This window comes from Protopterus annectens, chromosome 6.part0 (genome assembly GCF_019279795.1).
Source record: "Protopterus annectens isolate FY-2018-M chromosome 6.part0, PAN1.0, whole genome shotgun sequence".
NCBI classification, from domain to species: Eukaryota; Metazoa; Chordata; order Ceratodontiformes; family Protopteridae; genus Protopterus; species Protopterus annectens.
In genome coordinates this window covers 573339649-573357148 of record NC_056737.1, presented here as the reverse complement: position 1 = coordinate 573357148, position 17500 = coordinate 573339649, and the positions used below count along the sequence as shown (strand labels likewise).

The 17500-nt window shown below is 41.8% G+C and overlaps 1 protein-coding gene across 4 annotated transcripts in view; it reads right to left on the bottom strand.

Moving 5' to 3' along the window:
* CCHR6.PART0H14orf28 (chromosome chr6.part0 C14orf28 homolog) overlaps positions 1–17500 on the bottom strand; it is a 522108-nt gene that overhangs the window by 462092 nt on the left and 42516 nt on the right. For 3 of the 4 annotated variants that reach the window (XM_044074252.1, XM_044074255.1, XM_044074254.1), the window contains exon 2: positions 1–289. This exon is cut by the window's left edge and continues 239 nt beyond it. In XM_044074252.1, coding sequence (XP_043930187.1) covers positions 1–289 — 289 coding nt within the window. The remainder of the gene's footprint in view (positions 290–17500) is intronic. The other variant, XM_044074253.1, reaches the window with a different exon arrangement.

Sequence of the window (17500 nt, the reverse complement as noted above, 5' to 3'; positions counted from 1 at the left end):
CAAATAAAGAAAATGATCAATAAACTCTTTGCCAAAGTAGCTGGACAACTCCCTTGGAAAAGTACTGTTTTCTCGAAGAATAACATAAAGCAACATTAAAAATCCATCAATAGAGCATGTGTTTTTCAGGCTTATTTCAACATACAAGGGTATGCAGGATACAGCTTTGCGGCCAGCTCTAATTGCAAATACTCCTCCCCAAGGAAGAACAGGTTTCCAAAATGAACGGTTAGAATCATCGTTGTTTATAACTGAAGCTCTAATTTCTTCAAACAAGGTCTTTGATCTGCTGATAAGAAACATATAGTGATCACTTACACTGCATTTAAAAACATGTTAATCTTAAATGAGTTAAATCTTTTGACCATTTATTTTTAAGTTCTGCTACTACTCATTTGGTGTGGACTACAAACAAGAAAAAACAAATTGATGATCCTTGAACGATGTATTCAACAAGCCTTAAAATTTCAGTTCTGTCACAATGCATGAGCACCCGTCAGAAGCAAGAAAGTATAGTTGTGTACACTTACCATAAATGTAGATGTTCGAGTGTATTCACTGTTGCAGTCGTGGGTTATCCCTGCCAGGGTAGCCCTCAGTCGGCCCGAATACCAGAGGCTTAGTATTTCTGCGTCAGTTGCTGTCACTTCAGGACTGACGTCAGGTCGTCAGTAGTATAAAGTAAGGCAGCCGACGCCATTACACCAGTTTTTCTTGCCCTAACCTGTCAGGAACACCCAAGTAGCAGCCAGTTTCTAGTGGAATAACCCCACCAGTAGAAAGTAAATACCAATATGTCCCTTTGTAAGGAAAGAGAAGAAGGGGGGTGAAGGGAGGGAAACACTGCAACAGTGAATACACTTGAACATCTACATTTATGGTAAGGTTACACAACTGTACTATGTTCTTCGTGTTTCACTGCTGCAGTCATCACATTTGTGTTGATTCCCAAAGCTAAGGAAATGGGTGGAGGCAGTCAAAGAAACTTGGGGCTGGCTAGGATGCCCTGCAAGACTGCAGAAGCAAACCCTGACCTGGATTTGGAGAAGAGAGGCAGGTGATAATGTTTGGTAAAAGTGTGAACAGGTGTCCAGATGGCAGCCTCCAGGATGTCCCTGGTGGGGACTCCTCTGAGGAAAGCTGCATAGGTGGAGGCTGCTCTGGTGGAGTGAGTCCTGACCCCCTTGGGGGGAGGCTTTCCATGCTGTTTGTAGCAGAAATGGATGCAGTGTGCTATCCATTTGGAAATGGTTTGTTTGGAGATGGTTTTGCCTTCTGCCCCTGTAGCAAAGCTAACCAGCAACTGATCAGACATTCTGCAGGATTTACTCCTGTCTAGGCCTCAAGTTGCTAGCCCCTCTTATGAATGGTTTGATCAAAGGGCGGGATAAAAGGGGCTGCTTAGTGGGAAAATAAGCAGAAACAGCAGAGGCATGAATTTTTATAGAGGAGAAAGAGAGGCCACCATGTAATAGGTCAGCTACGTAATCCAGGATGAGAGGGAGGGAGGGCTGTGCCGTATTGGCTCCCTTAGCAGACCTTTTCCATTTGTCAGCATAAGACTTCCTAGTGCTAGGGCATCTGGCCTCACGGATAACATCTAGAACCTGTTTACTGAGGGTGGCAGACTGATCCGGGGTTAGGGAATAAGCCAAGCTGCCAAATGGAGTGTCTGCAACTGGGGATGCATGAATTTCCCTTCCTTCTTGGTCAGGAGGTTTGGAATCTGAAAAAGATGCCATGGTGGCAGTGGGGACAGGCTGCGTAGCAAGGGGCACCAGTGCTGGTCAGGCCAATCTGGAGCTATAAGAATTGTCCTTGGTTTTTCCTCCTTTATTTTGAGCAATACCCTGGGGATGAGAGGTAGTGGAGGAAAGGCATAGACCAATAGACTGACCCAGAGGAAGGACAAGGCATCTACTTTCCAAGCCCTGTAGTGATGCTCCCTGGTGCAGAATCTGTTGAGCTGATGGTTGGTGTGGCAGTCAAAGAGGTCAATCTTTGGGTTTCCCCATTTCTGAGTTATTAGGGTGAAGGTTCTTCTGTTGAGCTGCCACTCATGTGGGTCCAGAAGATTTCTGCTTAATTGGTCTGCCAGAGAGTTGAGAGAGCCTGGTAGGAATAGTGCTAACAGGTGCAGTTGCATGGCAGAGGCTGTGTGCCAAAGGGTCATGGCCAGCCTGCATAGAGAGTAGGAGTGAGTCCCTCCCTGCTTGTTGATATACCACATCACAGTGGTGTTGTCTGTTTTGATCAGGAGAGCCCTTGGGGACAGAAGGGGTTTGAAAGCTATCAAGGCATGCTGGACAGCCATCATCTCTTTTTTGGTTGATGTGCAGAGGGATTTGCTGCGGGCTCCAGTGGCCCTGTATGCACCTGCTGTCCAGGTGTGCACCCCAAGCACAGTCTGATGCGTCTCTGGCGAGGGTCTGGGTGGCAGGGGGTGGTGAGAAAGACAGTCCCTTGTTGTGGGAGCATGCTGTTTCCCAACAAGAAAATCTTTTCTGAGGCAAGAAATTATAGGTATAAGAGTTTCCAGGTCTTGACAGTGTTGACACCAAAGGGTTTTTAGGTACCATTGATGTTTCCTCATATGCAGTCTGGCATATGGAATGAGTAGTATGCAAGATGACATGAACCCCAGAGTTTGCAGGATCTTCCTTGCAGATATTTGGGGTCTGGTGGCTAGTTGAGATAAGTAGGCAGTCAAGAAGACTTGTTTTTCTGGTGTAAGGAAGGCCATCTGAGATGCTGCGCCCAGGCTTGCTCCCAGGAAGATAATCGTTTGGGTGGGCACCTGTTTGGATTTTTTTTTATTGATTGTGTACCCTAGGGAGGTTAGTAGGGTCTTTACAAAGGCCAGGTGCTTGAGCAGCTTTTCCTGGCTGGCTGCCTGAATAAGGCAGTCGTCTAAGTATGGGTAAATCTAGATATTTCTTTGTCTGCAAAAGGCAATTGCCGGAGCCAGACATTTTGTGAAAACTCTGGGAGCAGTAGATATGCCAAAGGGAAGTGCAGAGAACTGAAAGTGTTGAGATCTTGCCTAGAAACGGAGATATTTCCTGTATGATTCCCTGGTAGGAATGTGGAGGTAGGCCTCCTTTAGATCTAGAGTGGTTAACCAAGCGTCCTTGGACAGCATGGGTAGCTGCTGCTGGAGGATGAGCATTTTGAATTTTGGGATCACCAGGAAGGTGTTTAGAATGGCTAGATCGAGGATGGGGCGCCAGAAAAAGTCTGGAGTAGAAACCTTGGCCTATCTGTTCTGCAGGAACGTGCTCTACTGCCGTCATAGACAGCAGGGAAAGGATTTGCTTTTCAGCCTCTGCCCACTGGTTTGGAGGTAGATCTGGGAACCCTTTTGGGGTTGGAAGGGTGTGGAAGGAAAATCTGTATCCCTCAGACACTATGTTCAGAATCCAGTGGTCGTTGGTAATGGTGGCCCAGGTGCTTGTGTGAAAGGAGAGGTTTCCTCCTAGGGGTAAGTGAGGGTGGGCAGAGGGAGGGAGTGGGGGAGGTGAGTCATTGCGAGTTCTTACCATATGGGGGTGGCTTAGAACTCCCTGGGTTTGAAGTGGAGGTAGTCCACTGCTTAAATCTCTGCATTCCCTGTGGCTGCTGCCTGGGGGGGGGGGGGGTCTGGTTCCCCGGGGCCTAGGCTGGACTGGCTTGTTGGGAGCAGGAAAGGACCAGATTTTAGTGGGACAATGCTTGCTGAACCTGGGTGGCTGGACCTGAAAGAAATCCTTAACTGTTTGCACAGATTTTGCTTTTTCTTCCTTCTTTTTTAAGACCTCTTCTGCCTTAGTGCCATATAAATTGCCTTTGTGCAAGGCGGCATCCAACAATTTACATTTGACATGGTCTGGCAAGGGCTGTTCCTTATGCCATGCATGCCTTCTAATGACAGATCCAGTGACTGCTGCACAGCAAGAAGCTTCTAGGGGGCCAAAACCACAGTGCAAGGTGTGCTTAGTTACTTGACTTGCAGAATGCATTAACTCTTGTAACTCTTTAGATTCTGGCCAAGCAGGAAAGGAAGATATTTTTTGTTTGAGGAGTTCCAGGGTATGTTGCTGAAATTTTAGCATATGGAACTGACAATTTAGTGCCCTGATAGCAAGAGTAGCTGAGGTGTATACTTTTTTTACCCAATCTGTCTAGTGCACGGGAATCCCTATCTGAGGGGGTGGGATTCTTAGCAGAGGTTGCTTTAATTCCTTTAGGCCCTTAAGAAATTACCTCAGGAACAGCAGTAGGATTTTTAAAAAGAAATTTGTGTGAGTCAGGGACTCTATAGTACCGGTCTGGTTTTCTGGGTGCAGGAGGGAGGGTGTCAGGAGTCAAGCTGGATTCCAGGAAAACATCCTCCACAACATTCAGGACTGGGGGGATGGCCAAGGGTCTGTGCTGTGGAAGATCTAGGAATTCCCTGAGTCTCTTTTAGACTGAGGGTATTCTTGACTTTCCCATTGGAAATGCTCCCTTAAGGTATGCAGGGTTTCGTCAAAGGAAATATCCTCTGAGGGAGAGTCTGAGGGAATGGAATCCTCTGCATTAGAATCCTCATATGTAGAGAGGGGTTGCATGGCTTCATAGCATGGCTTCATATTCAGATGCATCAGAGTCATCGGACTCTTCAGACAAAACTACAGGGGACAGATCTCTTCCTTTTGGAGGGGGTAGCTTGGCTTCCCCTGATCAGCATGATAAGGTATTCTGCCATTTTAAGGATTTGAAACTGAGAAAAGGAAGCAGGTGCCTGAGAGTGGGTCATCGGTTTCTTGGGTGTGGTTCGTACCCTGGGCCTAAGAAACTAGGTCATTTTCAAAAGAATGGTAGTCGTGAAAGTAGACGTCGGTTTGTGTCGAGAATCAGTAGTGCAAAGGACTTCCTCGGAAGCCAGTGCCTGCTCAGTGACTCCGGACCCATCCAAGGTAGAAACGACAGCAGGATCCTTAGTTGAAGAAGAGTTTAGTGGCATACCGGACTCCGAAAGGGTTTTGGTTGTGACCTGCGAATCCACAGAAGCGGGCATCAGGAGCTGCTCACTGAGGACCGGAGAACTGACGACTAGCTTAACGGAAGTGTCGTCGGTAGGTTTGGACCTGTGCGGTCTGTCTCTGTCTTTATCTTTGCGTTTTTTCGGAAGATCTGCTGTCAGATGGCTTACTGAAGCCATATCGGAATTCGAGGACTGTAAATGAAAATATCTAGCTACAATAAGGGCCCGACGATGGATAATTCTAGCACTGAACAAAGCACAGAAGCGACAATGGAGGACGTTGTGGTCTGGGCCTAAACAAGTGACGCAGTAAGAATGGAAGTCTCGATGTGGTATTTGCTTTCCAAAGGCGAGACAATTATTAACTTTTTCTGACATCGGTTAGTGCAAGAAAAAAGGATCCCCAAAGGGGTACTTAGCTTAAGAAGACTTCAACTTCAGTTCGGTAGATGAAACTCAGGTAGCAGCCGACCAGCACTTGAGCGAATTGCTTCTGCTTTGGGCTCCATGGCAAAAAAGACTGAAGTAATGGCGTCGGCTGTCTTACTTTAATACTACTGACGACCCGACGTCAGTCCTGAAGCAACAGTAACCGACACAGAAATACTAAGCCTCTGGTATTTGGGCCGGCCGAGGGCTACCCTGGCAGGGATAACCCAAATGTGATGACTGTAACAGTGAAACATGAAGAACATCTTCCATAACAGCCAAAAGGGTAGCTAAGTGAAAGCATACAAAATGTGTACACTTGGCTGCCCTGATGTCATGAAGGAATTGTGCCTTCCTGCCTCACTAGTGACTTGGATTAAGGAACAGTTTTAAAATACAGGGCTAGCAAAGATGAGAAATGTCAGTAGAAGGTATTCCTCTGACAGGAGAGTCTCATCCACAATATACTAGCAGCTTTCCTGAGATAAGAGCAAAAGTGCATTTTCTAGCCTGCATCCCATGTTTCCAAGATGACGCAGATGTTATGCACGAATATTTCAAGACAGGATTACTGCACACTACACATTCATAAAAAAGGTACTTGTCCACTGTCGAAGAAGCAAGTTGTCTGTCTGTACTGCCATTGTCCCAGGACAGATTAGAGATCCGTGAAGTTTAAAGTTAGCTGAGAAGGTAGGTTCCAACAGCCAGAGGCCAGTTCTCCTTCCTGAAAGGGAATGCTAAAGAAGGGCAATACTACATACATTTTTGAGGGAGCTGTGCCTGAGCACCATGGTCAGCTAGAATAAAGTGTAGTAAGATACAGCTGTGCTGCATGCATGAATGAATCCATGCATACACACTGTAGCACTTGACACTCACTGAAGATAGTTTAAGTTCAGTTTATTTCAGTGCAAAAGTTAAAACAAATCTCAAAACAAAGATCAGTACATTCTGGCTCACACATTTCTTGTTACTCATACTTTCACTTCTGCATTTGTCAGTCGAGGTTTTTAAAGTAAATTAATGAAATGCCAAAATTACTCACAGTTCTTGGGTACTGAAGCTTTGGTCAAGCTGTCTCTCACAATTAGGATCATGGCACTCCACAGGTAAATCGACAGGAAGGCTTCTGGCACTACACAACTTCTTCTGGCTATGGCTTCCTCAAGAGTTTCCACTCTTTATCATGGAATAATTACTAAGAGAGGCAAACAGCCATGCCTTTTCAGACCCCAGGCCTTGTTTTTAACAACACTTCAGTAAGTGATTCAGATTAAACTTTGCTAATACATAGTTTACTACCGTAATGTAGTGTATATATGTGAAACTGACGTTTTTAATGTAATACACATTATGCAGCACATCAAAAAAGCATTCTTAATACTTTATAGTCTGCCACAACACGTATGCTCATGTCTGTGCTTACCAGTATTCCCTGGGAGAGTTACAGCAACAAATACCAGGGAGGCCACAGTGCAATGCCTCCAAAACCCAGCAGTGGACCAGAAATCCAGACAGCCTTTACACTTTCTCCAATGTAAGGAGAATGCAGGGACCCACCTGATGATGAGCTACACTGAGACACCTCCTCAACAAGCTAAGGGGTATAAGAAGCCCAAGCAACACAAATAACCAAAAATTAAACCAGACATATCATGCAACGGCTTTTCTTAATCCATACAACCAGAAGGCTAGATATGCAGCCAATGAAACATTAGTAATGTTAGTTCCACAAAGGACTCTAATCTTAATCAGATTAATGACAAATAAACCTAGTTAAAGTTAGAAGAAGGACTAAATGGTACATACTTGATTTAAGCAGGACAGCTACTGCTGTAAAAGCACTTAGAATAAAGCAGATTTTAGCAGGCCTAAAAGTAGTACTTCTGTTTCCCTAGTAAAAGTAGTAACAACAAAAGTGTACCTGACACGTTGTTGATAGATAATTTAGTACAAAGGGTGTTTAATTTAGAACACCACAACAGGCTATTGAATGAAAATGTATAAACAAAGGGATGCAGTCTTTGTAATTATGACTAAAACTGCAAGGATTTTTCTGAAGACTAAATAAGAAACCAAGGAGATGTCTCTTGGCCATCAGTTCCAGGATAGTTATTCTAACGAATTTCAATGGAGAGGGACCTATGACTCTGAACACTGCTTATTTTAACACTCCGCAAATGACAGAGACTGAACATTTTCAATGTACTCCTTAGTAAGTGTATTCAACTGAGAAAGAGTGGTACACAAGATGGCACTGTGACCTCATAAATCATGTTTTTTCCTATTTTGTACCCAGCTTATGAGCCTTCTATGGAAAGTCTGCATGTCCCTCTCATGCCTGTTTAGAGTTTTGTGAAGTACACCAGTTTCTTCCCACATTCCAGGGTTATGATGTTACATGACTTGCTGAGTCTATACACAGACCTCACATATGCTCAGTTGTGGGTGCATTTCCTGTGAACTGGCACACCATTCATGACTTGTTCTCTGCTTCATGCCCACTGGTTATCTGTAAGGCTGAATGGGATAAAAAAGTAACAGAGAATAAATGAACTGTGAAATATCTGCTGTGACTGTTATATTTTCAATGGCAGCTCTGAATCGACAGATTACTCTGAAAACAAACTGTAGTGTAAGGCAGCAGGCTTAGAATAAAAAGAAACGCCACATCAAACTGTGCAATTTCAATATAATTTGAACAAAAGCAAATGAAAATGTATAGGGTGTATACATACATGGCACAAAGGCTGGTTAACAGGAGCAGCAGAGGCTTGCACGGATAGACAAAGTGGCAGAAGAGAATACAGAACTCAAGAAGTTCCAGACACTTGGGATGGACTTATAGAATGCTCACTCTCCTGGAGTTACAAGAGTTATATTTTGTGTTCCAATGGAGAAAACCAAGGAAATGGTGCCTAAATTTAAAGCATTCTAAACAAAATATTTAGAGTGAGTTTTCTACAAGGTTTAAGTGAGGAAACAGTCAAGCTGAGAGAATTATCCTGTTTTCCCAAATAAATTGCTTTGTTATTTCTTTAGCTGGGATTACATAAGGTGGTACGGTCAAATTATTGCATCAAACAAAACGATAAGTACACTGCTGTAGTAGTTCCTGACCATGAACTATTACTGCTTCAGACCTATTATTAACTTCATTATGGCTAGCTACACAGGCTTTTAGCCAAGCAGTACCATGTTATCAGTAAGATTTAATTTGCTAATGATGACAAAGTAAATAAAAATGAGCAGTTCAGGACTGGACAGTAACATACAAGGAAATATAATTTTTTGGACCTCTGGAAAGCATTTAACTGTGTTAATAGTAGTTTCCTTTGTAAGACAATGGGCATAAAAGCACATTCTACCTTTGTCTAATGGACACAGGAATGGCTGAAAAACAAGGAATGGAAAACAAAGTAAATGCTAAGACTTGAGTCTTGATGGAAAAAATGTAAGAGGAGTTCTGAGGGGAGTGATACTCAGTTCTCACTTGTATGCCAGTGGAGTGAAGTTAGAGTTTTTGACTTAACAGATATGGCATGCTAAATTTGCCAACAGCAGGAAACGTGGGACCTGGATGTACAATATCAAACATTACAAAGGTTCAAAGAGTTTCAGATAGTTTATAAAAAACACTGAACCCAACAGGGTAACCACTAAAATAAACAAATAAAAACACAAAATTCACGGACTGCACCAAGCCGCTTTAATGAAGAGCTAAAAGGCTCCAAAATACTAAGCGCTTTCACCATCAAAACTAATGGCTTCTTCAGAGTAAAAGGAGCTCACAATCACATTATTTAAATACAAAATTCCACCTGCACATTAACCAATCATATGAACATTATGTTTTAGTGTTCAAAGAACCATAGAACATGCATACAAAACTTGCTTAAAAACATATATATTTATATACATATTCCCCACAAACATTCACTTTGAACATACACATTGTGCACATATTTTACTGCTATTAAAACCTTATTTAAATTATTACAAGCCTTATCCCCCAATAAATCATAACAAAATGACTTCAAACAACCATTGCCCTTTGTTTCAAAATGGGCTTGATGGAAATATGGTCGTTGAGTTCGGGATAAGTTGTTGCATTTCATATCACCTGCCATTTTAATTCTAAAAACTCAACTCTAACATTATCATTACCCCCTCTCTCACTTGTCATTGCCCAATCAACTACAAAAAATATAAACTTTTTAAAATTGACACAATTCTTGAAATGTAAATATAACGCAATATGATTATCCTTGTTCTTTATAGCCCTCTGATGTTCTGCTATCCTTTCCCTTAACCTACGTGTAGTTTTCCCTACGTAGAAACCTGCACATGTTATGCATGTCGCAAGGTAGACAACTTTCTTAGAATTGCAACTACATTTACCTGGGCATTAAATAATTCTATTATACCCCCTCACGGTCACATAGGGTCCATCATTAATAGATCTACAGTACCTGCAAGATCCATATTTATAAATTTGTGAACTTGTAAATTTAATCTGTGATCTCTCTAATATAGTCTTTATATTGAAACCTCTTGAAAATATTACTTTTGGTGTTTGACCTAATTCTTTTTTGATATCCATGTTAAATGCCAAATCCCAAGATTTCCCAGCAATATCAATAATATTGAATGTCTGGAAATTATATTTCAAGACTAAAGTGAGGGGGTACAATAAAATTATTTCATGCCCGGGTAAATGTAGTTGCAATTCTAAAAAATGTTGTCTACCTTGCGACATGCACAACATGTGCAGGTTTCTACGTAGGGAATACTATACGTAGGTTAAGGGAAAGGATAGATTTTTGTTTTCTATTTTTTGGTCTGTTCCTCATAAAATTTGTGGATTTCTGACAAATCGCTGAGGACTGAAGTCACTAAATAAGGACATGTATTTGAGTAAGTCTTCATAGCCTTCAGAAAATGCAAGCTAAACAAAACTTATTATTCTATCAACTTTCTAAGCTTATAAGAGCAATATTTAAAACAGGTCCCTATTTTTAGGCATTTGTCCCCTGTTACTGTTGGCTTTGTCCAGATTTCTTGCACAAAGAGGTTCAGAGGTATGCTTCATGAGGTATCAGTGGACAAAGTCTGAGGCTGTCCACTAATGAGTTGGCTTGCCCAGGATGTGACTTGCAATGAAAAGACAACAAGTTGCAAATGTTCATTCACACACTCTCATGGCCTCCTGGAAGGGAAAAAGAACAGCTTTGCCTCTGCTTGTTTGATTTACCAAACCACAGCCATTTGATTAGTCTGAATGGCAACAGTACCTTGGGAAAAGGGAGTCTTGAAATATCTACAAAATGAGGAGGACTGCCTTTATCTGCAAAATACAGAAGCACAATGAGGCTGCTGTCTACAACTAAGTCCCCCAAATCATCTGCTTTTGAAATGCCCCCCTCCATCCTAGACCAGAAGCATCTGTGGTGACTGTCAATGCTGGGGCAGGGATTGGCCTGAAAAAGTCTGTCAGCTGACAGGTTGGACTCATAAAGACACCAGATATGATCTTTGCACTACTGTGAAATTCTGACTGGAATTGGGGGTGTCTACTGGATGATTCCATGGAACAGTAAGTGATCAACGTAAAACCCTCAGGAAGTAATAGGCATTGGATGCCATATAAATACATGTTGCTGTGAGACCAGTTACTTGAGACAAGTGCAGGAACAGTCTGGTTTGCAGGATATGAAATTGAACAGATTCTCTTACAGAAGAAATTCTTACTAAACCAGTGTCCGTCTTGCTCCAAATGTTCGCCAATATAAATCCTGAAACAATGACAGGAGACAGTTGCTTGAGATTATCAGGCCGTCAACTATATGGGCAAACCAGGAACCAATCATCCAGTTATAGAAGACCCTGCTACCTGAAATGTGCTGCTATGACTGCCATGCAATTGGTGAGCACCCTAGGAGCTAAGGCAGGGACAAATGGAAGAGAATGAAATTGAAAACTGACTGTCTCCTTTTAGCAAGTGCAGGAACTTCTAAGACTCTTTCATAATTTTGATGTGAAAACAAGCATCTTGGGTGTTTAAAGAGCACACAGAGTCTCCTTCTTGTAGGAAGGGAAAGAAAGAAGGCTACACTGTGATCATGCAAAAGGCTCCTTTTGGAATGAAAGAACTTTGTCTTCAAGTCATGTATGGGCCTGCAGTCCTTCTGTCTTTCTATGTTCAAACAGAAACTTGAGTAAAAGCCTAGCCCTTGCTGATATGGTGGGACCTCCTGGGTGGCTCCTCTTTTGACTGCTTAGGACCTCCTTTCTTGCCACAGCCTTCTGACAGGGTGGGATGTTAGTTACAGCGAAGAAACTGTGGTCTGGGAAGGGGAGAAGAGAATTGTGTAGTCTCTGGATATTACAGTTCTGACCTACTTTTTCCATATAATGGTCATCCACGTGGACAAGTGGAAGGAAAAGTGAGCCTCTGTCTGCCACCAGAATGGGACAGTCAGACTAGCCCTCAGAAAGCAGACAATGGACCTATGGATGAGAGACTGCACCTCTCAGATTGTTTTGCTGATTCTGGCCACCTCTGGAATGTGAGTCATTTTGAAAGCTGCTGCAAACTCTGAGGCTTTTATGCAGATATTGACCAACTCTGACTTCTTTGAGTCCTAGAAAAAGGCAAATAGGGAGGCTGAAACTTAACCCATTCAGCACTAAGGATTTTGCCCTCTGGCTCTTGATGTTTTCCAACTAAGCTTCTACAGCTTAACCAAAAAGTAGGGGTTTACTAAATGTAGCACTGATTAAAATGGTCTTTATGTCTTCCATAAAAATTCACAGGGTGTTGCCAGGCATAGCATCCAATGGCTATGCCACAGCCTGGCACCCTGGCTAACCAACCACTGTGCTGCAGGCAAGGTGTATGGCGAGAATGAAAAGGCAGACCATGCCTGATATCTGGAAGAGTATCAATTTCATTTGTTCCCTGTTTAGCAACTGTTCCAGTATCCTGTAAGCCTCTTGTAACAAGTTTCTCCTGAACCACATGCATAATATAGTTTAATACCCTCAGGGTAAATGTGAAACACAAATCAATTCCCTTCTCTAGGTGATCCAAGATATGGACCAATGTATGTAGCTGGGCTCAATGGAGTGGGAGACTTTTTCAAGGCAGCTGCAGCCAGCTGGGGAAACTACCTACAAAGTTGTTTTATAACTGGAGAGCCTGCTTAAGTTTAGGAGAATATGAGGTTTTGGGGGGCCATCCAACCTTCAAACAAATCATTCTGAGAAATGTTCTCTAAACTTGGGATCATGTGACACAGATGGTGGGTATGCTGCTTCTTTATCCACATCCTTATCCAAGATAGAAGATTTAAGTGGGATATGTCTAGGTGTCCTCTGTTATACTTGACCTTCCTCGTCATCCTCAGAAAGGAGGATTCTGAGAAGAAGAATGCAGCTGTATATCTGGATGGATTTGTATAACTGGAAGAGTCAACCCACAAAATGCACAGTCCTTAACAGAATGTGTTTGTGTGTGTGTGCAGGGGGGGGGGGCAGTAATTACAGACACCTGTGATTAGACAGGGGCTAAAGTCCAAGCCCATGGTGATGAGATCACATGTGGGGAAGCCTGCATCACCTGACCTGTGTTAACCAACACTGACAAAGCCTTGATCGACAGTGAAGACAAAGGTCTTTATGTATTAGTCATCAGAAGGCCAAATCTGGGAATTAAATCATAAGTCTCAACAATCATATGCGGTAAAAAACCTGAGGTTGACTGATGAAGTGCCAAATGGCCCTGTTAACATTTAGTAGATTAAAGCTGAAGGCTGTGGCTCCAAAACCACAAACAAGCCCAACACATGCAGTGACATCAATCCTGAAATCAACAGGTCAGGGACGTTGGGAGGCATACGCACTGTACTGATTTCAGTACAACTTATGTAGAAGGGGGGGTAGCGTTTTAAATTTGTTTTTTTCGCGCTTTACTGCACGATGACGTCAGCGCGATTTAGGCAGCCAGTCGGAATGGAGCGCTCACCGCACATGTGCGCTTTAGGCAGCCAGTCGGAATGGAGCTCCAAATGCTTCGTTATGTTGGTCCGAGCGGGAATACATGTTATGTTGGTGGTCTCACTTCATGGGAATGGAGCTCCAAATGCTGTCCGAGCGGGAGGAGGAGGATTTGTTATGTTGGTCCGAGCATTCCCGAGCTGGTCTCACTTCATGGAGGGTTGGTGAGTAATATGAAGTGTGTGTTAGTCCGAGGATTCCCGAGCTGGTCTCACTTCATGGTGTGTGTGTGTGTGTGTGTGTGTGTGTGTGTGTGTGTGTGAAAACGTCCCAGGTGGGATGTACTGGTGTGATTACTCATGGTGGTGTGGTAGGGAATACCTCAGGCTTGAACCCTGTACCTTGTATGCAGGTGTTAAAGACCTGAATTCCCTACCCACCACCATTTGTAAAAAAATTGCAGATTTTTGCCTTATATTTGATCATTTCATCTGATCAATATCTGTATGTATCTGTGGTTTTTAAATATTGCAATGCTTGAAATTTGATGGTGCAGTGGTAGCAACGTAGCACTGATGCCTCGCAGCTGTAGGTTCTTGGGTTTGGTTCTTGGCTGGGGTGCCTTCTTTGTGTGTGTGTGGGGGGGGGGGAATCTGTATCTTCTCCCTGTGTTTGTGTGGGTTTGCTTTTGTGTCCTCCCATGTTACAAAGACATGTCTGCATTTTTTTTTCCTGGGCCTCTGCTGAGAATTGTGTTTTTTTTTTTTGTTCCAAGTCAGACTGTCCTGATTAACAAATTGACAGGCATTTAAATTTCAGACTTCAAGTTTCTGAATGTTTACTTCCTTACATATTTGATGGTGCAGTGGCAGTATTGTTGCCTCACAGCTGTAGGTTTTCTGGTTTGATTCTTGGGGGGGGTCTGTATCTTCTCCCTGTGTTTGTGTGGGTTTGCTTTTGTGTCCTCCCATGTTACAAAGACATGTCTGCATTATTTTTTCCTGGGCCTCTGCTGAGAATTGTGTTTTTTTTTTGTTCCAAGTCAGACTGTCCTGATTAACAAATTGACAGGCATTTAAATTTCAGACTTCAGGTTTCTGAATGTTTACTTCCTTGCATATTTGATGGTGCAGTGGCAGTATTGTTGCCTCACAGCTGTAGGTTTCCTGGTTTGATTCTTGGCCGGGGTGCCTTCTGTGTGGAGTCTGCATCTTATCCCTGTGTTTGTGACATAGTAAAACAACTTTTTATTCTAGCAATAAATATATACTAACACAACCTTTTTTATAGCATTTTTTTTAAGTTTATGACTATTTGAAATTTGTCCTTATTTTTGGGACTGGAATACCCTGTTATTGGCTTTGTCCAGGTTTTTTGTGCTAAGGTTGACAGCTATGGCAATAACTGAATTCACTGAATATGTTTGAGGGCTGTATTCCCTCATTACTGGGTTTGTCTAGGTGTTTTGTGCTAACAGGTTGACAGCTACGGTGAGAACTGAATTCATTAAATGATAGCCATTTAAGTTTCAGTCTTCCTCTCTTTCACAAAGCAGGTGATTTGGCATAGTGGTATGTTGTTCTGACTATTTTGCACAGTGACCTTGGCAGTAAAATGTATGATGGTAACACAGCATTTTATTCTAGCAGCTTTCCAAGATTATACAAGCAATGTTTAATGTGTTCCTGTTTTTTGCCCTTTTGACCCACCCCAATAAATTTGGCTTTTTCCAAACTTCCTGTGCTGCGAAGTTGAGATGTAGTTGAGTATTGCGTAGATTTTACAAGGAACTGAGAGCTGCAGGGGAAGAGAAGTTTAGTGCTGATTATGCTAAGTCGGCTCACATTGCTAGTAGCACAAAATGTTGTGTACTTGCTTTTAATGCAGAAGGTTGTTGGTTCTACTCCCATAAGGGGTGAATGCTGCTGTACTGAAAGTTAAGGCACCAACTATGAGCCTGTTATCAGTTTGCCATCCATTTCCTATTGCAATATTACTAGCTTATTATTAATGTATTTTAGGCAATTTATTCCTCAGGGGCATCAGACACTATTTTTCGGTGAAGTCATGAAATATAAAGGCGATTGCTAGCAGCAACCTCTTCATTAGTTAGATTTATTTAACGTGGAATTATTTAGATGACTTTTTTACTACTTCAGAGATTGTGAATATTATTTACTGATAATGGTGGACTGTAGAAGTTTGACTAGACTTTTATGATGGAAATGTTCTGAATTGGGCAGTTTTGTTTCATTGTTTACTGGAAAAATGTTCAAAGCAATAGGAAAGTGTATCAAAGAGCACATGTATGTTTCATATGCAAGGGGCCTATGATTTAAAAGCAGCCCAGAATTAATTTTTATCTGCCACGGGTAAAATGTATTTTTCTTTGAATGTGGGTTTTAATGTTGTTTCAATTAATGTGAGTTTCAAGGGCAGAGAAGTTTTAATGCCAAGTTTGTTTAGCAGATGTCTTAGTGTTTGTGCTGTAAAATGCAAAATAAAACTTTCAAATGAAGTTCAAATCATCATAGAAGTAAATCAGTATGCACATTAGTGTTTATGGTAAATGGAGTGAAATAGCAAAGTAATGGATCATTGGAATGGCTGCAGGGGGAGGCTCCATTCGACCATGGTTTTATGAGGGGGAAGGGCGGCAAACTTAGACAGCCCCAGCTGAACTATACCTCCCAACTGTCCAGATTTTCAAAGAATGAATAGATTTTTGCTTCTTATTTTTGGTTTGTTCCTCAATTTGTGGTTTTCTGGCAAATGATTTAGGAATTAAGTCACTAAATAATGACACACTAGTTTCAGACTTTATAACCTTCAGAAAAATGCATGCTAAAATAAGACCTGTTCTATCAACTGTCCCAGTTTATACAAGAGCAATTTTTAGTACTGTTTATATGTTCCCTCAATATATTTGGCCTTGTCCAGATTTATTGCATTAACAGGTTGAGAGGTACATGCAAATTGCTTTATAGAATTAGGCATAGCCAAACCTCAACTGTCCCTGATTTTGGCTCAAAATGTTGCTCTTCCCCTAATGATCCCTCCACAAAATATCAATTTTGGAAGAAAACATAGAGGGTTTACTTTACTTTTATAAATAACTGTAATGATCAGAGTTATACATTACTTTTATTTCAGAAATGCATGTAGATTCTCTAATTTTGTCAGCTGCTCTAAGTTAACTGTGCTCATATTAAAATGGTGTCCCTCCTTTGACAGGTTCCCAGCTGTATTGTCTGGCAATTTTATATTTTTGCATCACATTTTGGTCCGTTTTTCATAAAATTGCAGTTTTCTGGCAAATTAGTGGCAAATTGTTAAAGACTGAAGTTAGAAAATAATGCAGACATTTCAGTTTCAGATTTCATACCTTTCAGAAAATTCACTGATGCAAGACCTACTACTATTCTATTATCTTTCTAAGTTTATAAGAGCAATATTTTAAAAAAATGTCCTTATTTTTGGGCCTTTGCCTCAGTTTTATTTATGAGTTTGTTGCTGTAAGAGGTTGAGAGGTTGTGAGTGTGTGTGTGTGTGTGTGTGTGTGTGTGTGTGTGTGTGTGTGTGTGTGTGTGTGGTAGGTAGCATACCTCTCAACTGTCCAAATTTTGCAGAATGTCCAGATTTTTGCCCCATATTTTTGTCTGTTCCTCATAAATTTTGTGATTTTCTAGAAAATCATTGAAGGCTGAAATTGCTAAATAATGACAGACATTTGAGCTTCAGACTTCATGTCCTTCAGAAAAATTCATACTAGCACAAATCCTGTTATTCTAGCAACTTTCTAAGTTCACGAGAACATTATTTAATATCTGTCCCTGTTTATTTTAGGCTTTGTCCATATTTCTTGCACTAAGAGGTAGGTAGGGGTGTGTGTGTGAATGAAACATCCTAGTTAGTGGTAGCAGGTGGTTAGTAATTTACTCAAGCTCAAAACCTGTACCTTAGTTACAGAAAACAAAAGCATAAAGTCTCTACCCCAACTACCATGCTGCATTTTTCAAAGAACTGACATGTCAGGTTAATTTTCAATTCAAGGAACCGAGTTTG